Genomic DNA, 27826 nt, shown 5'->3' with positions numbered 1-27826 from the left:
AAAAAAATGAGGACAGTCTGAGACTAAGACTGGGACATTTGCTGGGTAGCAAAGGTTGGATTAGATGACGTGTAAATGTCTCTTCCAACCCAAACTAATCTGTGATTCTATGATTCTCCATGCATTAGTGTTCGCACAAGTAATACAGTGAAAGTACATCAGCAGATGAAATGCAAAGCAGACTACCCATTACAACAGCAGGTTTATGGCACTTTCCAGGGGTATAGAAACTGGGAATTCCTCAAGCAAAGGAGGCATCTGAGCTTGGAGCTGTAAATCCCTGAATGGTTGAATTAACCCATCTTTTCTTCTTGGGTTGGAGAGTCCAGGCTTGCTTTAGCACTGTTTTTTTAACAAGGTCTGAAAGAGTGTTTTATCTCAGATAAAATGAATTTTCTATTTTTTTTAGGCACAGTAGGAGAAAATGAGGGAACAGTCAATGTGACCAACATCAGCTGGGGATGTTTGATCCAAATCTTGTTTGATTCAGCTAAAAAAAAGTCTCACAGCCTTAATTCCAAATGTGGAATATTTTATTAAGTACTAATATTCTTCCTGACACTAAAAAAAACCCCCAACAAAACCAAAAACATTCAGAAAGTGCCCCACCTATATTTTGCATCAGAGTTTAAAGAGAGCATTAGAAATTTGGGCAGTCAATTTTCTAATTTCCTAGTATTGCAGGAAAAAAGAAGCTTCATTTGGAATGTTGAGCATCCTCTAGCCTGAGAAATATCTGGAATGTCTTATCTAGCAGCAGGAAACAATGGCAAGTATAGTTATTCTGTTTTCTGTTGTTTTAAATTGCCACCTTTATGTAATTAATTAAATATACAATGCAGAACTGTTACAGAAGGGTTGAGCATGCTAGATATTGTAGCTCTTATCTTGGAAGAGAAGTTGGAAAAACACTCATTTATATCCTTCTGCAGGACATTCCATCTTTCTTGCAGTGTCAGGGTGAGCTGTTTATCGAGGCCTCCCCCCACATCACCTCATCCCCTTCTTTGCAGCACAGTTGCATTAAATTCAGTCCGGGCCTGCATAACACCCCTTTCCACCCACTTTCCTGCAGCGTCAGGTGGACCACATATCCTCAGATCGATCACATTGCACACGTCTGGCTGCTCTGACATTGCTGCTCATTCAACATAAAGTTCTAATGAACGTTTTCGGCCTGCAGGCCATTTCTTCACTGGTCTCTGGAGCAGGTAGGGCAGATGAGGGCTCAGCAACTGCCCCTGGCAGGGTGCGTGCAGCCCCAGAGGCACAGGTGAGGCACCCAACCTGTAGAACAAAAGTCAGTGTAGAGTTAACGTCCAGACTCTTCATATTTCTATGTTTTTAAAATATTGATTCTTCAGTAGATTTATTTTTTTTTCCATATTTTTGGTCCAGTTTTTCTTTCCTTAATTTAAAAGAATGCATTCCCATATACTTTGTGTCAGAGGCATTTCTAATCTGAATGTCAGACTGTAGTTCATCCACTTAATACATAAGCTGCTGTTTTTTCTAGGTCTTTCAACAACATCTCAGAAAGGTCTCATCATCTCAGAAAAAAAAATGATAGAGCATTCACCATTCCCTTGCATCATGTTTCAAATTATTATATAACCTTGTTGCTAACTATTTTCACTACAAAGACAATGAAACAAAAAATTTGTGTTTGCCAGCAAACACAAAATTGAACATCAGCTTTTAAAATCATTGCCTCAAATAAAGTGTAAACCACGTCATATGCTTCAGAATAAACCTTACTTCTTTGTATTTTCAACTGTTTTTTTGCATGCGGAAGACTTTTATCACAGTCCTGTTTTACAGAATCAGCTACTTGCCATGAGCATTCAAGTGGAGTTGCTGATTTTACAAACATATACATCCACCTGCCAAAACCATAATTCACATTAAATGGAGATGGTAAAATTAAAACTCTTTCATGTTCTAGGTCACATGTGATCTTAGATGTGATGAAGCAAGACACTAGGACAGAGTCAGTTTGTAGTCCTAAAATTCCTGCTGTTAATGTCTAAAATCCATGTGATTAAAATTTCAATTTTTTGAAATTTTTTTTAAAATCATTAAAATTATATTTGAAAAATTCAATTTCAATATATATCTGATTAATTTTAAAAATGCCTTTTTTTTTTTTTAATAATACCATTTCTTTGAGTTCCTGTACTATTTCAGGAATCAAAGCAAAGATCACCAACATGGTAGTGGCTGGAGCACTTCACGTGAGAAGAGAGGTTGAGGGAATGGCCTTGGGAAGAAGAAGCTCCAGGTTGGAGCTTCATCCTTCCATTACCTCTAAGAACGTTACTGAGAAGATGGGGTGAGCTTCCTCTTAGAACTGCATGATGGGAGGATGAGGAACAGTGGGCACAAAGAGAAATGAGAGGCTTGGCCTAGACACAAGAAGAATCTTTTTTTTGCAGGGAGCATAATCCTGCTTTAAAACAGGTTGCCAGAGAGTTTGTGCAGTCTGCCAATTTAAAGATTGAAATGAATGAGTAACTGGGTCTGATTCCATAGCTGACCCTGCTTTGAACAGTGGTTTAAACAACAGACAGGTCCCTGAGGTGTCTTAGAATTTTCCTGTGAACCTATGATACACTGTTTTAAAGTATAATTGTCTAGCAGTATGTTACAAACATACTTAAATGCAATATTGACACAGTAAGAGTTACATGAGAAAACCCCTGAGGTTTAGCCATCTCAAGAGACCTCCAACAATGTCATGCTAAACTGAATTTGTTCTGATAAAGGAGCTTTGCCATGATTACACTTAATGATCCCTAAAACCACAGGAGAATATTATTTCCTCTCCTTGTAATAGACATGGAAACGTCTACAGCAAGGTTGACATTGTGGAGGAAAAATTACAATAAGAAGTTCTGACAGGAGGAACTCATGAAGTGTATTGCCCTTGTGTAACACTGATTATGCACTAGAAAGGATTGCTTCAACTTCTGCCATTCCTTTCAAAGAGTTTAGCTTAAAGAACTTAAATCTTTAAGGCTACATAGCCTTTATGTAGTTATTTGAATTTTATTTAGATGTAAGATTCATGTTAAGTGGGGTTGCTTCTGTTTAGTCTGAAAGGGCTCTGCAAAATAATTTGCTGTGGCTGTCATAGTTTTCTCTTCTTCCCCAGCCAGCAGGGTGAAATCCTACATGAGATGTGCTTGCAGATTTCATGTACTGTTGAGTTGCGTATTTAAAATACAGATTATTTGTGGTGACTGCAAAGCAAGCTCCAAACATAACTTCTCTTTTCTGTGTGCTTTAACTGCATGGTGTAGGGAAGTTCATTTCAGAACTCCCTGAAGGTTTCTTCTTGTTCTTGATGGGTTGTTTTTTTCTAATAAACAGAGGTAACTTTAAGGTAGTAAATCTATGTTTTTCCAGGGATGAATGTGTTCCTGGATTTAATTCATTAATTTAGCACCTATGAACAGAAACAATTAAAATCCAAGCTGAAATATTCAAAGAAATCTAACAATACCACAGACTCCAGCAAATTGTCAAAGATAAGTTTCTGCAAAGATGCCCTTTTTTTCAGGCATATAAGAAATAATTGGCTGACAACCTGGGTATATGAGCCTTTACAGGAATAATTGCTTTGAAAATGAAAAGAACAGCCACAAAGTGTGAGTCACTACATCCAGTTGTGAAAAACAGAAACTAAATATATCCGACATGCTCTAATAGTAATACATGAAGAAAGTAGAAACTTTCAAGCACTTTTGTAGGACAAACCTCCCACTTTCAAGTATGAAGCCTAAAGAGAAATGTAATTCTAATAAATAAAATGTGTCGTAGTCAATGGGGATACCTTTGGAGTTTCACTTTTCAAGCACAGCAGAAGCTGAAATAGCCTGCCTTCAAATACCTTTTAGGTGTTTTGAAAGAATTTGGGATTACCATTCCTTTCAGACATCACTAAAATAGCAAAGCATTCCTGTCCTTCTTAAACCTTTAAAGAATATACTGAAATACTCTCTTCTCAAGAATACCTGAGAAAAAGTGTGAAGAACAGCAAAATTTGAATGTATGTGGGCTTGAGCAGTTACATATATTTTCCAAAGGTTTTCTTACAGGATCTATCTCTCTTATCACAAGCGTATCGTCCTAAATCACAAGTATATCACAATGATAGGACTTATATGTATTACATTAAACAGTAATCCAGGCAGTCTTTACTCTGTTACAAAAAATGCACTGTTTTACCTTTTTTTACCTTACCTTCTACTAGTGAAAGTCAGAGGATGGTGCTTTTATTCTGCTACTTTAGTTCAAAAAGTGACTAAGAGATTAGAAAAGGTTGACTTCGTGCATCTATTGGTTAGAAATAAATAGAAAAATGTATGTATTTCATCTAACAATGAAATGCCTCAAAATCAGCCTAAGATCATAATTACTTAATAAGTTTAAAAGTTGACATGTTTATGTAGTGAAACTTATATCTGGCCATAAGTTGATCAGTTCAGTTAAATTTAAACTGTTGTGATACAACTTAAAAGGACTAAGGAAAGGGCAACAAAGAGAAGCATAATGTAAGAGTTTCCATTTCAAAGAGCAATTTTACAGCTGATAAGAATGGTAGATGTCTGTAGCACACAGTGATGAAAGTGGAAAATATAAGGAAGCAAGATCAGAGAGATGAAAGGGAAATTTCAGATAATAGGAGGACTACAAAAATGATAAAGGAATTTAGTTCAGATACTTTTGGAAAATCTCACAAAATACGTAGAAGGTAATATGAGAGGAGTATATAAAATAATTAGTAGTGAAAATGGCCAAACAGTGTATTTACTCTCTTTAATATGACATAAGCAAACTGCCAGCAGAACTCTTTTTTTTTTCCACACAGTTTTAAGAGATTAAAGGATATACTTCGTAGACTATGAATAATTAACCTGTTGAAATAACTTGTGTAAGAAATGCAGAGGAAAAAAGTGCATTTAACCATTATACAAGTAATAGAGATTTTACCATTCCTTTAGAGAAAATTCCAGCACCTGGGGAGAAGGGTTTTTTTTCATTTTCCTGAAAATATGGTTAGCTAACAAGTTTTGGACATGCAAAGCACCTCTGCAAGCAAGGTTCCAGTTAGTTGTGCTAATGGTTTTAACTACTGTGACAGTTCTTTTGTCTTTGCTGTACTGCAGGGAAAATATATTAATTACCCTAAAAAAATGTAAAAACACTGAAAGAAATTATGTTTTCAAGTGTAACTTCACACCTGCCTGTGAAATATAAGCAGTACTTCTATATAGCAACAGCAATAATGAAGGCCTAACTTTTTCTGTAATGTTCTATTTAAAGTGCACTTGAATTAAATATTCTTTACTAGCAGTACTAAATCAATTCTTTATGTAAATGAAGCAACTCTGCTACTAAAGCAGAAGTTTGTGCTGTTTGTATGTTGTCATGACACTTCTGGGTAGGTTATTCCTTTCCCCACCCTAGTTCTCAGAAGCACTTTAGATATCAAAGTGTAAGGATGAAGTTTCATTTCCTACCACGTTTATCCTTGATATTAATTCAATAGTTGTCATTTATGCCATGAAAAAGTGTTCTGCAGCAAGGAACAGGTGAGATCTTATGATGCTCAGTACAAAATACAATCAAAGCTATCAATACCCAGGGTAGAAGATTGGCATAATAGTAACTAACTCAGGATTCCAATTAAGTCCACTGGAGTGTAGCTACGGCCATTATAACTTTGGGATAATAACTTTGGATAACTTAGTCTTTCACAGTTACCCACAACTAAAATGGGAAAATCACTCTTTTCTCCAAGATATACTGGAGATATATACTCTGCTGCTGGGACTGGAGTGGGAAAATTTCAATAACATACCAATAAGGTCTTATTTCTTCACTCTATAGGGGTTTTAAAAAGATATTTTTTATTACTTCATAGTAAGATGAATAGTTAAATGTCTTTGTGATAAAACTTGTCATTCTTACAAAATTCCTATGAAAAAAACATGGGTTTCCTTCTGTCTTTTTATGCTAGGCACAAATGAATGGTGACACAGATAATTGAGCGGTTTCATATTCTACCAAATGCAGCTTACTTCTAATTAAGTGTTGTCCATGTATGAGAAGGATTAGAATATTAAGGACTTAAAGTCAGGATTAGCTGTAGAAGCTGTCTTCATCCTCAGGAAACAAATTAAAGGCACTGACTGTTGATTAAATGGATGATTTCCAATAGTCAATGTAGATTGTACATGTACATCTTCCTGTCACCATCTTTTAAAAAAGTGACTAGTATATGCATAAATGACAGCATTACTCACATTTAGAAGAAATTAGTTGTTTGCTGTGCACAAAGAAGCACTGGAGATAATTCTGTTTAAAAAGTACAAAGAGATCTGTTGACAGCAGTTCAGGGTGTTGATGACCATGATGCCTCTTTATCTTATTACCTCCTTGGTTATTTGAGTCACTCAGCGATCAAGAAATGTTTAATTTCCCTTGACTTCTACCACATTTTGAACTTGTTTTTCTCCTTAAAGCCAGCCAAACAGCTGGCAGGATGGATTTCAGTGCCACATGTTAGACCAAAAATAGAAGAGGATTAGAGACACTCCATGGCCAGTGATTTCCATATTCCGAGTACACATCTCTCTCACATCTGCATACCATTTCTTTCACTGCTGTTCAGCCACACAAAGAACTGGGTCCATTTTCAAGTACTTGCACTAGTTAATAGAATTCCTGACCCAAAATGAGGTTTTGAAGTGCCAATCCTCCAGCTGACAACTATACATCAAAGTGTTGGGTACGCGATGCAGTGGCAGTTTCTCTCATGTTCCCTATTCCCAATTTGGGTATTAGGTTTTAAACACTGCTGTGCTCCAGCAAGTTAGTGTGCTCAAGTGAAAGATGCTGGTTCAAATTCAATGAGGGGCACGAGAGTTAGGATCCCTTCTCTCTTCCATCCTGACAAACAGTTGGGATGGGATGACAGAAGAGGAAGAGGAAAAGGATACCTCTCTCTCCTTCACATAAGTTGTGTTTTACACAGATATAGGTACTGGCTAAGCAGATTTAGAAAATCAGGCCCCACAAGTCTCACAGTTGGAAAGCATTTTGTGATAAGGCTCTTCATAAAGCAAGTTACAAGTGGACAAATGTCATGATGTGCCATGCATGCACCTAGCTGCAGAAACAGTGGTGCCTACAGAAGTATTTGCAGCGAAAACTGAGGTGTCACAGGGATTGGGTGCCTACAGGCTGGCCTGCCGCAGGTACTGGTGATATCAAAGTGATGGACATGCATCCTTGAAACCCAGCACTCCTGTTCTCTTCGTAAATACATCCCTGAGCATCTTTTTGACAGTTCTCTTCTTCTCAATTGTTCTGTTTTGTTGTCTTTGACCTTAGTGAGAATGGTCTCATGAAATGTCCTCCATCTAACACTTTAAAAAAATTGCCTTTTATTTATTCCTGTGTTTATATACTCATTTGCTCTTCATGTTCTAATGGCTATGTTTGAGATGGGTTTAAATTCTCATCATAGATATTAAATAGGAATTGCACTGTATCCTTCTCTATTCTTCAAGGAAATTGGTTATAATTACTATTTAAGGTTCAGCTCTAGTTATTGCTAAAACAAACTTTTGCTTCGAGATTTAGTACTGAGAACTGAGAAGCAAATAAACATGAACTGAAATAATTAAATCAATTGCTAACTTTGACTATTTTACTGTTAATCTGTGTAGCCTTTATAGTTTCGGAATAATAATGTCCAAATGCATCTTAGCTGAAGTAATTTTTTGCTTGAGATTCATTCCTTCTTCTCAGTACTTGGAACTAGGTCGTGCTTGAGGCAGTTCATTTAATTTGTAAAGAAATTTCTTCTCTAAACTTTGTCCCAATGTGACTTTTGACCAGTTTACGTGTGGATAGCTGAAATAATACATTACTAACAGTTTATTAGCTTCACCATCCTTTTTCTCCTTTGCTACTATATGTTAAATACTTTTGATAATTTAGGGGCCATCATTATAGCCTGCCAAGTATGCCTTTCAGATGGAGTGAATACACATGTAGTTTTGAAGTTAAGCATAGCAGCTTCTGTTTGGCTTGGAGAACTCTGGATGCAGTGAGCAACTATAACCAAGTTTCTGTAGCTTTACAGCTCCAAACTTCTCTCAGAGATCTATTCTCTTTCTCACTCACCATGAATAGAAGATTGCCTGTCGCTCAGCCTCCCATAAGTTGAGCTGCCCTGTGCTGCATGGGCAGTGTGGCAGCCTCTCTGATGCTTCCCAGGTTTTCTCATCCTCTTGAAAACCTGTCTGCTTTGTTTTTACCTCTGCCACCAGAAAGGAAGTAAATGGTGGACAAGGAATGTATCCACAAATGCCAGGGATGCATAAGATTAGATCAATTAGCTACATGGATAATGTTCTGAGCTAAGGAGGGGATGTGATTTGAGCAGAAGATGAGGGACAGTGGCAAGGGAAGTAAGAGACAATGAGCTGGTGATGGCAGACATGATGGTTCTGTGTTGACAATATTTGTTGCATGTTGGTGCATTGTTTAGGGAAAGCCTGCAATCGCCAAAGCACTGTAGGAGGTATGTGGGAATATAAGGTCAGCAACTCAAACTGATTTAAATTCTTAATTGCCTAGATTTCTCATAGACCCCTAAGTGAAAATTAATCTGAACACAATCTCAGTCTAGCTGCCACTTCTCCTTTCAGACTTCTGAAATCCTAGCTCTTAACTTCTCAGATGCCTAAGTGCAGTTTCTAGGGCAGAACTGCCTACGCCATGTTTGCTATTGAGCAGCTGGGCTCTTCCAACTCTGCCAGGGTTTACAGGCTGAGCACTCCTCCATCTGATATTCTGTTTGCAGTCTTGGAGCATGTTGTCTGTATTAGAGGACTCAAGATAAAATAACATCAAAGTCAAGGCTTCAATCCCCTGCATGGACCATTCACTTAAGAGTTGGACTCAGATCCTTGTGGGTCCTTTCCAATTCAGAATATTCTGTGATTCTGTGAAAATAGATACCACAACAACAGTAGTTTCCACTCTAGCAACCCATGGGAATGCTGGAGGCACGTTTGTAATTTTTTTCTCCTGTTTTTTATCACATTTCTTGGAGAAGTACCTTGATCATTCTTTTGGGGTAACAGGATCTGAGAACACCACATACCTTCAGTGAAGTGCTCAGCTTTTATGAATTCCAGTCTGACATTGTTCCTCCTCACTACTCCATTTTTACCAAAAAATAAACAGCAGATCTTTAAGTATAATATTTAATGTCCTAGGTTCTTGCTGTGAGCCTCACCCAAAGCCTTCCCTCCCAAGGACATTGTGACTTACAACAGGTTGGGCATTGAAAAGACGAAATGGCTTCAATTTTGAATCTGTTAGTGATATTTCCACCCACAAACTGAGTATAATTTCAATGCTATAGGTGCACATTTACTGTACCTCTGACAACAGTTTAATTCTAATGGTCAGCTTTATTTTTGAAGACTAATTTTTTAATTGGAGATCAAATCATTGCTGCCTGACTGAAAGCTGCTCTGATTTATGTAAGTGCATAGCAGCTCCACTCAAACCATTGGAGTTGTACTGGAGCTGCTGAGAATGCTATCATCTTTAGAATAGTATAAACTTATTAGGATAATTGTTTGATCTTATAAGTGAATTCAGCAAGCTAAAATCACCCTTCTTCTAAAGCAGATAATTACATTAGGGTTAAATTAATTGATTTATTTGATAGTTATATCCTGGAGCCTGCCAGGATCCTGAGAGTACCTTTCTCCTTACTGCCTCGCTTTGCTTCCTAGCATGAAAGTGACGGGACTGGAAGAAATGTGCAGGTTGCAAATGCAAATGTGCCACCACCTACTTCTCTGTTATTTATTGCTGTTTACATAGCAGCTCAGGTTTGTGTGACACATCAGGCAAGTAAAACGTCAGGTTACTGCCTGACAGGATGGGAAGCCTGATTGTTCACCTCCTGGCTTAGGCATTACTGCTCGCACAAAATGAAGGTGATGTGTGCGTAACCCGATGGCGAATTTAAATGCTTCATTCACCCGCTCTTCATTAGATTTTTCTTTACGCTGACTGCTCATGGAGGTATATCAGTGTAAAAGATGTGTGATGCACCAGCTGCAGTCCTGGAACAGGAATCAAACATGATGAAAGTTTGCTGCTGTGACAGCCAAGGGGCAGGAATAATAGCTTGCAGTTGTGGAATCCTTTTCAGAGGTGACACTTAGAAAGGCAAAATGCGGATGAAAAACAAGTGAAAATGTACAAGGAAGATCTTTTTCCATACCACCCCTGTATTCCTTTATTTGTATATATGTTTCCTCTTTCACTTGTACTGGTTTTTTATTCATACTTGAATCTCAGATGCTTTTGAAAGTGTTTAAGTTCACCCATATAGAAGTATGGGTCATCAGTTCCTGATTGCTAGGTGCATCATACTCCACCTCAAATCCCTTTAATTTTGTTTGACACTTCAGCATACAGTTATGTTTGTTTAAGCTATCATTATGTTGGATATCAGACCTCTTGTAAGCATGTTCATCCTTTAGAGTCTCCTGACAATAGAGCACCTGTGTGAAAGACCCAGAGGGAGACAGAAAGAGAGAGAAAGAGGAGGAGAGGCACCGTTGATCTATTCCTTGGAAGTTGAACCTCACTGAACACCTGCATCTATCAATCAAAAACACTGATTCTGAGCAATCAGACTACATTAGCTCCATTTAATACAGGACTACTTATTTAAACACAGTGAGATGAAAGAAGTGATAAACTTTAATCTGTTTGTTAAAACTTTGGCTTCTGGTGAATGATTTGGTAATTTTCATTGAAAATTGAATTGTAGAAAGTCATATGAATGTGGCTAAATACAGCCTGGGAAATTGTTCTGAAAAGAATATATTCAATATCTTGGGATAAAAGTAAAACATCCTGAAATCTAGCAGTTGCTATGGAAATGCTTAAATTAAATGTAAAGCATGCATAAATTTTCAATATACTCATCTCTTTGGGAATCGGGGACATATGTTAGGGGAAAAGCCATATACATGAAGACTAAGCAGAAGGTAAAACATGGGATTTTTCTGTCTGTGGATCTGTGTTTGGAATATTCCACTGACATATCTATACTTCATTTTGAGTGCAGAAAAAAGCCCACACTTAAATACCAAAGTATTTCTATGCAAAATACAGGACAAGACAGGAACTTGAGTCTGAGGTAATTGTGCTGCCAGTACCCTGTATTCACTTGCAGCTCTACAGCTTGGCCAATTTTGGGCAAACAAGCTGAATACTGGGTCCTTATTAGAAGGGCCCTGTGTACTACCACAGAAGATAATAATATGTGGTCAACTCTAGCTGACCCTGTGTGAAGCAGAGAGGACAAGTTGAATTCCAGAGGTGCCCTCTGACCTCAACCATTCCTTGGATCCCTGAAGTTGGAAATATTTGAATAGCTTGATATCTTCTTGTCCTTCCAACAGTCTGTCCACTAAGCTACAGATGTTCTTCAGAAGATGTAGATATAAAGTGAAAAAGACAAGAAGGCACTCTCGGTAAATTCCACCCCCTTACCCCCATTCTCTGTGCACTGTCAAATCGACACAGACTAAGGATTTGGAAGTATACTTCAAAAATTGCTAGTTAACTAACCAGACACTCTTTTGGCCATGCTTTTTGCTAGGTACTCACGCTGTTGGCTGTGTAGGAAAGCACAGCACACTGTGGATTTTCTCCTGATCACCCTCAGAAAGTCCTGTACTTGTTGTGCATGCACAGTTGTACCTGCACATACCACAAGGGACCAGTTGGATGCAATATCTCAAAGGCAGTACCAAGAATGACTGGTGTTCTGTATTACATTACATGGGAGCCACCCTCACAAATCAGCCTTGCCGTACAAGATGGTATATTATCATTGTTTGAAATAATTTGAAAAACACATATCAAGAGTGAGGGTAGAGCTAAAAAAACTCTCCAGGTTTCTGTCTGTGGTGATGCTGACATAGGGGGTGTCTAATCAGCCTGAAGACTGCAATTTACAGAAACATTCTGAATCTCTCAATATGCTTGAAAGACAGCTTCTGTAAGGTAGTTCAGTTTTCTGTTTTGATCTTCTTGTTAAATAATAGTTTGGCTTTCTAATGCAAATTAAAAGAGAAACTCTGAATCTTCAACTCACAGCTTTTTAAAAGTCAATTAAAAAAAAAAAATTCATACCAGAGATGTCATATGAAACTATAGACATACAAACACACATGTACCTTTGGTAATCAAGTTATTCAGTTTAATGTAAATCTTCAATTACGATATGAAAGGGCTTCCCTCCTCAAGGAACTTTTAATTTAGGAATGCAATTCTAATTAATTTCACTTTTTCAGTGAAACTACATCAAGTGTGCTCTAAAAGTGTGAATCGATATGGCTAGCCCAGTCATTGATACAGATGGTGATTCAAAGTAGTTGCAGTTGTAGGAATCCTGTTAGGCTTGAAAAATGCAAAAAATCACTGCCATAATCCTGGCTACACTACAGTGAAAAATAAGGTACCTACTTGATTTAAGGAAGGCGTGTTATATCTAGACTAGGACTCTTCCCACCCCAGCAGCTGGGTGGCAAGAATGAACATCTACAGCAACCAACTTTTAGACGTGGCTGCTGGATCCAAAACAATAACATGCTCTGAACTGCACTTGTCTGCAGAGCTAGAAAAATACACCCTGTTGCACCCTTTAGAAAAGACACATTAACCGTGGTGGACAACCATGTTAACTGAGAGGTTTAATAACATCATATCTTGTTTGTTTGCCACTATCTGTACACATGAAATAAATTCCTCTGTGAACAGAGCCTGCACAAGAAAGTGCAACGTCTTTTACAGTCATTTTAAACACTATTTTGTATAGATATGTTCATCATTTGTTGAAAAATGGCATGGTGATGTTAGAAAAAAGTATATTCAGTCTTCTTCTTCATCTGTATATTTATAATTTCTATTTTTGTTGTTTCATTTAGATAATGGTTGAAAGCTAGGAATTGAAGATAGGCATTCACATGCGCAGATAACCCCATATCTGTTCTAGGAGATGCCAGTAATGTCCATATAGGCAGGTGTTTGATCAAGGAATTTCAGGTACATGTTTATATTAATTCTCCACTAAATAAAATATTCTGGAAAAAAAAATCCAGAAGCAACAAGTGGTACCTAGTGGATTTGATTTCAGTCTCTATGCTAGGTGCTGTGTGTTTGTAAACCATGGCATAAGAAAATGATTTTAGCCATAGAGTTAGATGTTACTGGATTCTTCTGGGACTATTTTGGCAAACAGAGAGAGAACAAGAAGTCATATTAAAGTCTATTAAACAGAGAACAAGGAGTCATATTTCTGAAAATATGTTGGGAATAAAAATTAAACTATAACATCTGCATTTTAAAGCAAACATTTCATTAAAAAGAACATATTTACACAGCTAATATAGATCAAGGAGACTTGGAGGAAGCTTTTTATTGCTTGTCACTAGAGATAACTGGTCCTCAGTGTTTGATGTGATTCACGTGTGAACAATGCATATCTCAGTGTTTAGATTCATGGTCGCTTGGTTCATTCTAAATTGCATATTGTGACTATTATATTTGGTACAGTATTTGAAAGGAATGTATTTAAAAATACTGCATTGAAAATCGAAACCTTTTATTTAGTCATAATTAGCAGATATAGTAATTGAGATACCACAGACTTTATTTCTTAAGGGGAAAAAAGCATTCAAAGAACAATAAGAAGTTAATATGACTCCATAAAAACTTAAACACATAGGGCCATATTGTTACAATTTGCTCATACAGTACAAAGGTGCTATTTAACATGCAAATTGGGTAATGTGGACTATTTTGAAACACTAGAATCCTTTATTCAGGTAATTTTTGCTCAATTAATTATTTCATGTGTCACCAAAATTACTACAGAAAAGAATTATTTGCAGAATCTGGTTCTATTTAATTGGAGAAGGCTATCATAAACTGCATATCATAAACTGAACAGAATGGGTTCTTATAAATTTCAACTGTGATAAGAAGTCCAAGTAAAACCTGTAATATTCTGAAATTTAAGGTAAGAATTTGTTGGAGTTTTTTTCCCTGAAAATAATAGTATGAATACACCTTTGGTGGTTCCTTCAAATTCTTTCATAAACAGTAAATATTATAACACCTAAACTGTACGCAAACAAACCATGTTACATATTCGCTATAATAATAATGGCCAGTCTTCGCGAGCGAAGATCCGGGGAAGGTCTTTACACCTTCCAGCCTGTGCATTGGATTTTTTAGGTGAGACACAGTGTGCGCGGAACTGAGCCCACCCTTTAATCCTAAGGTTCATCTGCTGGGGCCAAGCGAGCTTGGACGGTGGCAGCGAGGTCCTTAGGACGTAGGTGGGTTGCCTTTAAGGGCTAACGAGCCCCACCTGCCCGGGAGTGGCCCTGACCGGGAATCGAACACTAGACCACCAGGGGCTCCTATATTCGCTATATGTTGTATATAAATTTTGATGTTTTAATTTTAACAGGTTAGCTAAACCATGGTCCACTCAAATTTTTTACATTTTTTCGCCCCACTGAAGTTATCCTAGAACTGCTCAGTGGGAGATATATTGTCTATTCATAAACAAGTGTATGAAAAACGCTTGTCTTTCTCTGTCCATTCATCCCTGGATAGTAATATTGGATGGATATTTTTAAATTTAATAAACATTGATTTTGTTAAATCAAGCTCAAAACAGTACATTTGTATGTTGTCCCAATAGGAGTTCCTGTTTCTAAAACAATATATTTTCTGGTTCCTATAGAGGTAGATTTCATACCCTTCATCCACCTCCTAAGAAAGCATTTTTCCATCTCTAACCAGTAATTCCTATTGTTTAATTTGTTTTATTGAATGCCTGATGTATTCATAAAGTAATGTCAAGGTAATTGTGGGAATATTAGGCCTTGTTGCCATGGAAATACACATTTACTTATACAAACACATTTCAAAAAGAAAAATCACTTTTATAAAAGTTCATTAAGAGATACTCTTTTTTTTAATATATTGATGGGGTTACAGAAGGAATTCTTTCCTATTTTTGGTGTGTATATGTTTACAGGGGGACTGGGTTTGAAATTTATGTTGAATCAGTTCATACTCCACTTGGTGCAGGCAATGACAGAAGGAAATGCTATTTAGGGGGAACATGTGACCCTGTCCACTCTGCTTTAGCTCTCTCTTCTCTTTCTCCTTAGTTTGGCAGGCAGAAGGGACTATGTTCAGCACCATTTCCTTTCTTCCCCACAGTCTTCTTGAACCAAAAAATTAAGCAAATTTACCAAAAGTCTATTCTGTTGTATAGAGAATCAAGTGATCAAGAATTGTCACCACTGACCCTTTTTCCAGCCTCATCTGAGTTGTGAACACCAGCTCAATCTTCAGTTTCTCAATGGTAAGGAAAGCTTCTTCCAGCAGAGGAGCTAAGACATCTAACCTTTCTGAGTTAGATCATTTTGCTCTTACCATAGCTGCTCCAGAGATCCTCAGTGTGGACTTACTTCAGGGAAGGTTTAACTAAGAGCTCTGTAGCAGAACATTCTGTATTTTCCTCAGCTTCTCAAAGAACATCAGTGAAACTGAGATTTCCTGGGGCCATACTGCTACTGCTTACCCAGCTATTTAGGCTTGTCCTAAGGAGTCTCTAGCACTGCCACACACAGCCCAGTGCAAAGTGCCAGAAAGTCACACCTCCCACCTCTCCTAAAGTCTTGTCACACTGCTGCCTTTAGGAGGATATGGTGACAGCATTATAATTGCTCAGGTAGCTCAAACAGAAGAGGTTTGTTCAGGAATGTGTGACAGGCTAGTTAATGGCTGTAGGTGGAAATTGCAAAGCAGGTGAATGTCAAGCCAGAAAAACCAAGTTGACACCAGCCGTCACTGTTCAGAAATGTGCTGCTTTTCCTGCCCTCATTGTAATAATGCCTGTCTCCTTGTGCTTATCTTGTCCTCTGCTGGTCTCTCAGTGAGCAGTGAAAAGTGGTATCAAGAACAAAGGCATCAACCCCTTACTGTTTCTCTTTAATGCCTTGATCTCAGAAACTAAAACTTGGGTGTAAATGTAAGCTGTCAGGGGCTATGGTGAGAAAGAGTTTTTGATGGCTTTCATGCCAGCTTTGGAAGTGCTCTGGAAGAATTACACGTGCTCACCTGCTAAAATAAAACTGCAATAGGGATGCAATAACCAATGGGCATCCCTGAAATAAAACAGGATGAATGATAAAGTTGTTAAGTACACCCTATTAAAAAATGATGGATAGTTTCAGAGGATGGTGAAGCACTTTACCACAGAAATAACCACCTCAATGAATTCTTCAAGTCCAGTAAAGATTACAAGCTTTACTGCCAATACTGGAACAATACAGTTTCCTGAAACATGCTGATGCCTAACAGAGTATGAAACACCTCTACTAGAAAGATGCTTGTAGGTAAGACCATTTCTACCTACCAGGACAGCTTCAAGTGCTCATAACAAGTGAAAAAATGTATAGGTATACAATGTATATTTAGTTATAGAAAAAAAATAAAAATACATCAGAGAATCATTACTGATCAATGCTTCCAATAATTCTTTAGTTTGAAAATAAACATTTTGTCTTGTCAAGATCTTCTAATGCAAGAATTCAATGAAACAAAACCTTAAAAATAAGCAAATGTACTGCTTTTGTCAAAAAGATTTAGGAATTTCAAGGCAGAGTATGTTCAGAGATATCTGCTTGTGCTCTCTATATATATCAAATATATGTTCAAAACCAGAACAAAAAATTCTATATGATTTGGAACTTAACAATATGAAAAAAACCCTATGGAAATATAAAATGGATCTTACGGTTGCTAGGTTTTGTTTCACATCGGCTTACTTTATAAACTGAAAATTCTTCTGTTGTATATCAGAGCAAAGGACCCGCAACATTTAAAGCGTGTGATAGACTTGTGTTAAATCAAATCTGGTCTGACAGATGCTGAAAGAAGATAAATTATTTAAGAAAAATGTTGCATAAAAGTTTTACTGAACTGAGAGAAAGAAAAAATTCCCATGACTACCTGCTTTGCTCTGAATAACGTCAACAGAAGTGGCAACACCGACATAGCTATTTGTAGAAGACAGACGTAATGGAAAAATCAAAAATCCCTGTAACTGCTATTCTTTTTGTGTTTTGAGGGCATGTAACTTTCAAGGTACCTTAGTGCAACTATTATGGGTTCCTACCCATGTCAAATATTCATATGAAATCAAGAGAAGTATTTGGTGAATAAGATTTCAAAATTATCTTTTTTCTTTTCTGTAGCTTTTAAATTATCTTCACATTTGTCTATCCATTTAGAATAGAGAAAAGAGAAATTGGGACTTCATATATATACTTTGGTCTAACCTGACCTTAGGTATTATGATGGTATTAACCCTGAATATGTCTGCAGGGTTTAGCGTGCTCCATTCCAGTCTGCAGGAAACATGCCGATCCAATGATCCACTGAAGACCAATAAAGCAAGTTAAATAAAGACAAACCATGTCCATGGTGAAATCCATCATGTAGGTTATCAAGGACTACATTAAGAGTTTATTGGGCCAAAATTTGTAAATACCAAGATAGGAACAAAATTTTGTTATGTAGTCTTTCAATTTAGTAGATAAAACATAGTAAGAACTCAGGGAACCTTATTGATTTTACACATAAGAACCAAAATTAGGTCCTTTTTTTGCAGTCAACAGAATTGGCTCAGCAAGAGCTATATAGGTTCATTGTCACTGATGGTTTTTTCTAAAAGAGATGTTTTATTTTAAACTTAAGTTAATACAATAAAAATCTATATACTCTGTTTTGCTAAAGATGAGACAGTTGTCAAGATTGTCTCATTTAACAATAATGTCAATATAACTATGAAATACTAAGCCTCCCTTCAGAGTTTTTCTTTAAGGAAGGAAATATGTTGATTTAAGATTCTGAGAGTATTTTTAGTTTGCTGAGGCCTATGTCTTTCACATCTGAAGCAGGACTCTACCAAAGATGAAGGCATACTTTGTGTACCTTTAATCACCTGTCCTTGCCTCCAGTCTGTAGGCTTTGCTGTCTGTGGGCTTTGCTGGCATAATTATGCCAGTAAGAGTTGTAAAGCTGTGTGGTTCATTCACTGGTGTCACTGCTCTGATACAGGATCAGTTATACTAGCAAGTGTGACTATTCAGAGGTAATTTGTCAAGATGGTGGATTTGCAATCTTATTGCTCATGATACTCCTTAATTTAAGGATTGAGATATTTTCCTCAGAAAACATAGAGTAGTTGTAAGATTCATATACTTGTTTAAAAAAAAAAAAAAAAAGGCGATCTCAGTTTCTCCATGCAAAATTATTTCAGTAGAAAAGTGCTAAAATATTCTTGACCTTTGTTAACTAAAGAACATCTCTTTTGAATTCAGCATGACCTTTCTTCTCAAAATGGAGTTAGGTTATATCAAAGAAGGTTAACAGTTTTAAAAGGTCAAAATCAAATTAGATCTTTTGAAGTAATCAAAATATTTCTGTTGACCTGACCTTTATTGATTTATTCCTTCACCCATTTTTTGGTTGAAAAATGTATGTAAAAATGTTTATATCTGATACATTACTAGTGTTGCAAGATGGGAGAAAAAAAATTGAAATCTTCAAAATTCTTATGAAAGGCAGTTTTTTTCCTGTACTTCTGTATATTGAGAGGCTCCTTACATTTGACTGTCAACAAGAAACTGGGATTTGATTTAAGACAGGGCAGCTTTTGTGGTGGAGAAGTTGAATTACCTAATTTTAGACAGACGTTGGAGGAGATGTACATGCTTGTGCTACAACTACCATGATGCAATTATGTGAATATACTTATTATGCTAGTCTTGGCATTTAAAGATTAAAGATTTCAGTCAAAATCTTTGAAACCAATGAAAAGACCTGACAGTGATAAAAATAACAGCAAAATCTTCCACTAGGTTAATGGACCATCATCTTATCATTTTGGAGAATATAGAAGAATAAGTGAGGAAGTTAAAATGTTCCTTAACATTAAGAAATAATCCTTTTTTTTGTTTGCCCCTGCCCAGAAACTATTAATTTACCAGTGACTACATAGGGTGATAGTGGTCTCCACTGATATTTGCCTCTAAAAATGTCATACAACCTTACATTATGCTTCTCTCTTCTCTCACACCTCATATGTATGTTTTTACATCCTCTTAAGGAGTGGATTTTTCACTTTCTGCAAGAAGTCAGTGTCCATTTGTTGCTGTTGTCACTGCAATACAAAAAAGCATAGTAATAAATATTTTCATAATCCATAGATCAAAAAAACTATAGCACTAAACAGAAAATATAAGATGATTATAGAGTTGAGATTGTTGCCCTCCTTGACACAAATAGCTGGGCACAGTAGAGGATCTGAGCATTTTTCTTACAGGAAGAAGTAACTGATGATAAATTCTGCTAGTTGTTGGGTGCAAATCTGGCTTATTTACAGGAAAGGTGTTAGATCCCATTTCTCTGAGTGCCACAGAAAGGACGGTAAGTCATATCCTTGCTTACAGCTCAAAGCCTACCCACTAGCAAAAGGAGCATCATTATCTGCAAAAAGAGCCTCTTCCTTGGTTCCAGCTGGGGCCACCGGAAGAGTTTGTCCATGGCTGTCCCCTGTGGTTTGGCTCTACTGTTCTCCTTTACACATTTGCCGTACTTCCACAAGAACGCTGTCTGTTTCCATTACCGTAAGCAAGGAGGCACTGAATTGCTTCAGTCACCAAAAGGAGTGACTGGCGTGGCCTCCCGCGTAGCAGGAAAACTAGCTAAGAAAGGACAAAAAAACTAGAAGCAGCTGCCAGTCTGGCTTGCGAGCCGCAGTTCTGGGCAGCTTCGTGGGAAAAGAGCGGGAAATACTCTTACTCAGTTTGTGAAGCTGAAACCAAGAAGTTCAGATTTCTGGAACAATCTGTGCAGTGCGAGAGGGTCTGGATAGAAGAAAGGGTCTTCATTCTTCTGACCTACTTTTCTTACATATCTTGGCCCTTTGCCCTTCCTTTAAAGAAAAACATGTGTTCTACTGCTGAGAATACTTTATTAAGTCTTTATAACACTTGTCCCTCTGCCTTCATGCACATACACAGAAAAGCTTCATTATCCAGTCGCTAGATATGCAATTGGGGCAACGTTCTCTGAGGAAATAATATGATGTGAAATTCCTACTGAAGCGAGTGGAGTGGGAAGTCTCGTCACAGTTGTTTGAAACACTCCATGATACAAGCGAATTTTGCCTTTTCCCTTTCATTTCCTAGTCGACAGTTGTTCACAGGGATCACAGCAGTTTCTTTACTCAGTCTAAACTACTATTTTGCATTTTATGTTAATGCGAATAAATGAAACTGCTTGGATTAGGGGATGGTCTTAATAAAAATAGCAAGAAATCTCTGGGAACCTTTTGGGTCTCAAAAACCAGTTTCATCTAAACAAAAATGAACCCCACAACAGGAAAATAAAACTCATTAAGTAAAGTGATGTTATAAATAATGCTGATGGGATTTTTTTTCTACAAGTGTATGGACAAATTCACTATATGAGAGCTTATAAATAGCTCTCCTGGCATTTTATCATCTTTAAATCACACTAATTTACAGTATGTATGCTCACTGATTTATGGAATTATTTATACAAATGATATGGGGACCTAAACCATAGATTTCTTTTAAATATATTGCAGGGTGATGTCACTGTATCTGTATTACCAAACTTTATTGTTTTGGGATAGTAGGAATTACAGTGGTTATCTCTAACACTTTGTGTGTTTTTCCTATCTTTCTTCAATCCCATCCATGAGGAAGTTTAGACCTGGATTCTCTATATGTAACAAGCTGAGTAATGTAAAATAGCATCATCAATATCCTTGAAGCCCCCAGTGTGTTAGTTCTTTTTTCCTTGGTTTACATGGTACATTTTTTTTATTCTTTAGAAAACCAATTTGAGAAAAATTACTGGATAAAAAATAAGGATATATATGTTGCTATTCTGGCAAACGTAATTTCGTTGTGTTGTGATTTCTAGGTAGTCAACCATTACAGAATTACTGTTCCATACTAAAATACCACTTAGAATGATTTTTTTTCTTTCTTTTAGGAATTACAATATGAACAGGATTTCTTTTGTAACTATGGGAAGAGTTTAGTTGTTGAAGTTTTTATGCAGGCAGATAATACTTAAAATCCAGTGCATTGACTCAGGTGACGTGGGAAACTGGGTAACAAGAAAATGAATGAAGCAGAAAATGCCCTGTAATCCCCCTGGACAGCCTAAAGATATCCTTTAGTTCACATCACAAGGGCAAAGGGTGTGCATTCAGATCTACGTGACAAAGCTTCTGTCCTGAAACACTTCATACCTCAGTTCTCAATCATTAGAATGTTACAGGAATGTCCAAACTCCTCAATTAATCTTTAAGAGAAATTAAATTGGTCACTGGACTGTAAGAATTCAGTATTAGTTTTGTACTTGACTGAGCTACTACATAACAAACAATGTGATTTGTAATGTATCTGAACCCAAATTTAGATAAGAACAAAGACAAGTTTTTAATCTACCAAATTTTTAATTGGAAGATATTCCAAGTGAGTTGCCCCAGCTTAGCATTGCACTTTCTAATTTGTATTAATGGAAGCTATGACTTCACAACATAAAAAATACATGAAATTAAAGGGATCCCTTTCCTGGAAAACCTCTTTTTCATATCACAGTTGTTTTGCTGTAAAAATGCCTTCAAATTATTAAGTAATTGGAAAGTTAACAGCATCTGATCCTTCTTTTTCTCTTTTCATCAGTAATTGAGAACCTAGCTCTCAATTTCACACTGCATGCTCAAACTGTTTGAATTTGTTTGTAGAACACCTTTACAGAATTTATAGAATAAGTCAACTATAATTATTCTTAAAAAAATAATAAAAAAAGTTAATTTAAGAAGTAAGGGTGATCTTCTAATTTAGCAAAGTCTGACTTTTAAGACAAGGAATCACATTTGAGCTCCATATGACAGTTAAATGCGCCAAACTAAAAATGCCTGAATTATCTTATTCATGCTGGTTCAATTGAAATCATTTAAAGGGAAGATAAAACAGAGACTGGGATGGTATATGAAGATCATTTTAACAGTGTGACAGAAGGGTATGATCCTGTATTTTCGTGTAGTATGGGGACTGCGCAGTTTATTTTAGACCTAGTAGACAGAAGCTGCAACTATTTACCTTGTGTTCCATATCTATCTGTGGAAAAGTCTGGGGTCTAATGTTCTGGTTCTCTCACTGGTGAAACTTCAGCTTCACAAATGCCACAGTGTCATACCGGAGATCTGCAAAGTTTCTTCACATGTGTGCTGAGGTTAACCACCTGCGAGCTCTGTCACACAGCAACACCACAATTCTGTAAAGAGAATCAGCTGCTGTACTGGCCAAGGGACCTGAAGAAGTGACCACGTAGAAGAAGTACTTTAAGAAGGTCAAGAACTTTTGATTACTGTGTGCTAGCCCGCTCTGTTCTTCATGGACATTTGCTGGAGGAAGTTTCCCATGGAACACAGACCCTTCTTTCTTTTAAGACTCTTGTGGAGCTAGAGAAAAGCAACAGCTATAAAGAACAAAATAAGTCAAAGATACATTAGGCATCATACAAATATCTCCCTTTTCCAGGGTGATTTTAGCTATTATAATAGCCACTAAAAAATTATAGAATAAAAAAAAAATTAAAAAATAAAAAAAGTGATGAGCTGTTTCTATATGGATCAAATAGCATCATCATGCCCTGAAGGCATAGGTGCCTCAGGCTGTTTTGCTCTGTCTTCCCACACCTGAGCTTAAGACAAGGAATTCAATAAATACATTTGTTTATTCAAGTGGAACCTTATTCTTAAAGGAAATGGACACAGTTGTTCAATTAAAATGGCAGTTGCACTTGAAGCACTGTCTTTCTGCCTCCCTGACACAGGACACTCTGGAAAACAACCTAAACCAAGCCTGTAGTTTGGTATTGCAATCCATAGATACGTGAAGGAAAGAAGAGTCTCAGTGTTGCTCAGTTATTTGGAGGGGATGTAGGAAGGCAGGAGGCACTCAGCAGTCTCTGTCATCACAGGGTCCCTCCTGCAAATTTCCCTGATGATTCCAGGTAGTTTTAAGCTTCACTCCTCACTCTAGCAGTACCCACCTAAGTCACCTGTTATGACGAGGATTTGCCAGCCCTCCAGGCAGAGTGAAGAGCAGGGGACTGCAGAATTGACTAATAGTTTAAGCACACACACAGAGGGGATATAAACATTCTGTGAGTAATCTGTTTACCGGTTTGGGTTGCTTTCTAGACAAAGCAGATCTCATGTAAAACAAGCATTTTACTGGTGATGATACACGTGTCTTGTATGAAGTGAACAGATTAAGCTATTTACGTTCAACTGCTGAAAGCACTCCAGAAATTGATGTCAATGTCAGAAATCTTATTAGGTTTCAGAAGAGGTAGGAAAGCTTCAGCCTAATCACAAGATAGAAGGTCTTCAGGCTTTTGAGAATGACATCTGAAGGGCATTGAGACCGTTTTCTATAAAAGGAAAGGGCAAATTTCCAGTACATATATAATCACTGGTAGCATTTATGTTGTCATCCTATCTAAAGCAGTAACAAAGTGCACAAATGGTGGATGATTAGAGAGGTCAGTCAAGTGTCCCATTCAGCTGTAATTGTAGAGTTTTTAAAAATTCTTTTGACATCAGAAAATATCATATGTTTTTTTTAACCCAGCTTTTTGCTATGATTAGTTAATTCATGCAAAATCAGCGAAGAAACAGAATGGCAAATTAAAAGCAGTGTAACAGGAATGTCATTTTGCAGTAGCGACAAGTAATCAGCAAAATCAGTTCACTGTAAAATTACTGCTACCTGTCAGTGTTTCACTCCACATGCACAGAACCTTGGCAAATTTTTGTTTAAAATGCTACCACCCAGCAGATCTGGAAACTGTTTTGAAAAAAACTGCTGCCCCCGTACACTTTTGCTAATGCTGGAATCATTATCCTCTTTTCCTGCTCCCACTAGAGCACTTCAAGAGATTTTCCTGTCTCCCAAAGAAAATCTAAATACACTGTTTTATTTAATTAACATAAATTTTAAACTATCATGCCTCACAAAATCTGACAATCTTCCTAATAAGGAAATGATCGTTTTTCCATAATAGTATTTGAAAACAAGTTCTGTTTTTCATTTCATCATTTTTCTGCCTGGGTCTTAAAAGAGAATTTTTGAGTAATGAATGGACATATGCTTTCCAATTTTGAAGCAATTTAAACTAGAGAATAATCACATGGGGAAAATAAAAATATAATCTGCCACAGACCAAATAGCAGTTTTCATTTCAGTAATATTCTTCGAAACAAGGAATTATTCCAATTACTTATAGCTGGTTAAAAGGGGTGGAATCCTTCTGTCCAAGTGTGACTGGAGTTTTCAATCCAGAAATAAGTGAAATGAACCACATGACATTATCCTTCTCACCAGCTGGAAGTCTAAATTATTTATACACTTTCTTGTTTCGGGAAAGGATGAAACTAAAATAAAAGGAATACATGGCAGGAGTGACATGGAACTGGGGAAACAAAATGTCTTGTGCTGACTCATCAGTTTGAAGGAAAAAAATGTAAAAAAAAACAGTCTGATGATCACATCCTTAAATTTTGTGTAACTTTTGTAATTCCAGGCCATGAGGGATGAAGCTGTTGGAAGGTTTAGGTGTAATTTAGAATTTCAGAAAAGTGTCTCCGTAGTACAGTCTTGATCACACATCAGTAACATATTCAGAGCTCTATGTGAATGATTTGTCCTGTGAACTTTACTTCAATAATAGAAAGAAATTATGGTGAACATTATAGGTTGTATCTTTGATGTGAAAAGGTGCTTTCAGTGTACCTAAAATTTAGCATTGGGCTTGTGTCATTGATGATGGAGAATGAGGGAGTTCAACTGATCCCCAGACAAACATTTGTAGCATCTTAAATGTTGTGGCTGACACTAAATGCTTACAGTCATTTAAGTTCTTTAGCTAATGGTTGTTTGCCTGCCATCAACAACCATTAGGATGGAGTCTCTGGGAGACTTAATATTGCTGCCTCCAGTTTTATTTTACTTTATTTTAGGACATCTTTTTTTCAAAGAGCTTTATTTTTCTGTTCAGGGTTGCTACAGAAGTCCAGGATAGGAAAAGGTTTTAAATGTTAATGTCTTGCCTACTGAAGGATTTGCAAAGAAAATGGTGAATCCTTTGACTTTGCAGTGTGTAACATTGTTTAAGTTTTCTCCACCACTACTCTATCTACTTATTTGTTACATTATTTTTTTACAGTATATGAGGTATGGGCAGTGCCTCACATGCAAAAATACCAGTGGAAGAAAGTGAGCTGCAGATTAATGCTGTGACCACTGAAATCCATAGCAAAAGTCATGCACCATCAGAGGCAGCAAGAATAAGCTTGAGGAAATTATTCAGATCTTTCCAAAGCCCTTCTACATACAATTCTACATTTGAGCTAGTGAAAACATTAATTTTCCTTATATAATAATCATTATACTTCTGCATGACACATTGTACACATGTTATTCATCAAAAAGGAAATTTGCAAAGCCCACTGAGACAACCAGGTACAGAAAGTTATGTCTGGGTTGATCTTAGTTTGGCTGAAGTTCAGATCCAGTGTTTCAAAGTAGCTTTCAATATTATGTAAAGCACAACAGGCTGTAGGCACACATATCTCAGAGCAGCCAACAGGAGTGTTCTGTGGCATATTTGTAAAACAAGATCTCTTAGAATCACATGCACGAAGATCCTTGTGTTCTTATAAAATGTACATCATTAACAAGCAGTTTAACAGTTTGACCAGACCCTAATAAAAATCTAATTGTATACAGCATAGTAGTCCGTAACCCTTTGCTCTGTGTGTCAACTCTTCTTTCCTCTGTTTAAAAAAAAAAAAAAAAAAAAAAAAGTGAGGAGGGAAAGGGGTGGTTCTTGCAGGTTTCTCTGAGTCTTTACACAAACAGTCCTGATAGTATCCAAGTCCTCTTGACTCTGTAATATTATACAATCTCCTTTTCAAAATAAATGGAAAGCTACAAAGCTTCCGGAAGTATTGCATTCTGTATAGGAAATCCCTGGCTCTAAAGGACTTTTTTTTCCCTTATTTTTGATGATTTATACTCTCTTCTAAGCTACTGCTGTAGTCTCCATAGTAAATGGCCTTTGATTTAGCTCATGGTTATCAATGAAAAAACACCTGAAACACAGCAATGTTTCATACATTGTTTATCAGCCATTTGCCAGTGACACAAAGAACCGCAGGTGAAAGGAAAGATGAATTTAAATACATTCATTTTCATTCCTGTGCTTTCAAGCTGTTTGCCTTGTAGAAAAATTAGACGTCCTAAAGCTGATAAATGTGACTGACAGTGTTAAATACAGAGTGACTTCAGACATTTTCTTTCTGGTTCACAGTAGATGTGACCTCACCAGGTAGTAGCTGTCATGCAGCTGTTTCCTCAGATCCTTGCTTTTCACCGTATTTCTCTGCAGGTTCTTGGGTCTGCACTCATTGCAAGTTATTTTAAAGTTGTCCACTCTGTGTTCTACACATCCTCAATCTTCTGAAAACAGATTTAAGTTCCACTGGGGTGTGAATGTAAAGGTAATCTGAATCCAAATATTTCTCATTTTATTTTTGCAGCCGGACCCTGCAGGCAGAGATATCTCCATCCGACCAATCTTGGAGCACTGCGAAAACACCCACATGACAATTTGGCTTGGGATTGTCTATGCTTATAAAGGGCTGCTGATGGTAAGCATAGCTTGTTCTGCACAACACTGATTTCAAGCTGCTATTTATTGGTAGGCATGAACTGAATTATATTTACTTTCCTGATGGTTGGGAGTGAGTTAAGACTGCACTGAGTACAACTTTTATAATCAGATCTGTTCTAAAGTTCATTAGGCAATAATATGTGGATATATGCATGCATAAAATAAATAAGACATTAATAGCACTTAAGCTGAGTACCATAGATATACCACAAACCAAGAAATTCAGTAATGAGAAGATGGGTCTATAAATGAGGCAACTTTGTAAATAAAGAGGCCAAATCATCCGAATTCCTGTATGTTCTCCAAAAAAAGGTAGGATGAGCTTGTTCTAGGTGTTCACCTCTGAGTTGGAACTGGCCTGCAGGAATAGTCACAAGATGCAAGATTAAGCTGGGGCCTGAATGAAAATAACCCTTTTGTCACAGATGCCCATCTCCACAAAAAGATTTAGTTACTAAAACAGACCTCAGGGACCAGGAACTCTGAAGCTTGATAGTTAATTAAAAAAAAAAAAAAAAAAAGAAGAAGAAGAAACTGTAAACGTGACTATTAGTGATTAAAAGCTCCTAAGCCTGAAGGTTTTGAAAACATCTGATTTTACAGCAATGACCAGCAGAACACCTATCCTGAGTTGAGCCCCATCTGGATCCTAAGCCTAGATAAACATTAGTATACACTGCCCGAAGGATTCCATCTGTTCTGTGCATTTGTAGCATGCTGGTTCATCAGGACATCCACGAAAGACTGGGTCAGCTGCTTCCACCCAGCGTGGTTGGTGCTGCTGCCTGGGGCTAAGCCAGGGAGAGGGAGCTGCTGGTGCCTGGAGTCC

The 27826-nt window shown here is 37.1% G+C and overlaps 1 protein-coding gene across 2 annotated transcripts in view; it reads left to right on the top strand.

Moving 5' to 3' along the window:
* Positions 1–27826, top strand: part of GABBR2 (gamma-aminobutyric acid type B receptor subunit 2) — a 467784-nt gene that overhangs the window by 398845 nt on the left and 41113 nt on the right. For both annotated transcript variants that reach the window (XM_050330892.1, XM_050330888.1), the window contains one exon: positions 26864–26974. In XM_050330892.1, coding sequence (XP_050186849.1) covers positions 26864–26974 — 111 coding nt within the window. The remainder of the gene's footprint in view (positions 1–26863; positions 26975–27826) is intronic.

This window comes from Myiozetetes cayanensis, unplaced genomic scaffold (assembly GCF_022539395.1).
Source record: "Myiozetetes cayanensis isolate MyiCay16 unplaced genomic scaffold, myiCay2020 scf1, whole genome shotgun sequence".
In the NCBI taxonomy this organism is placed as follows: Eukaryota; Metazoa; Chordata; class Aves; order Passeriformes; family Tyrannidae; genus Myiozetetes; species Myiozetetes cayanensis.
The sequence above is the reverse complement of the archived record's forward strand: the minus strand, read 5'-3'. Positions and strand labels throughout refer to the sequence as shown.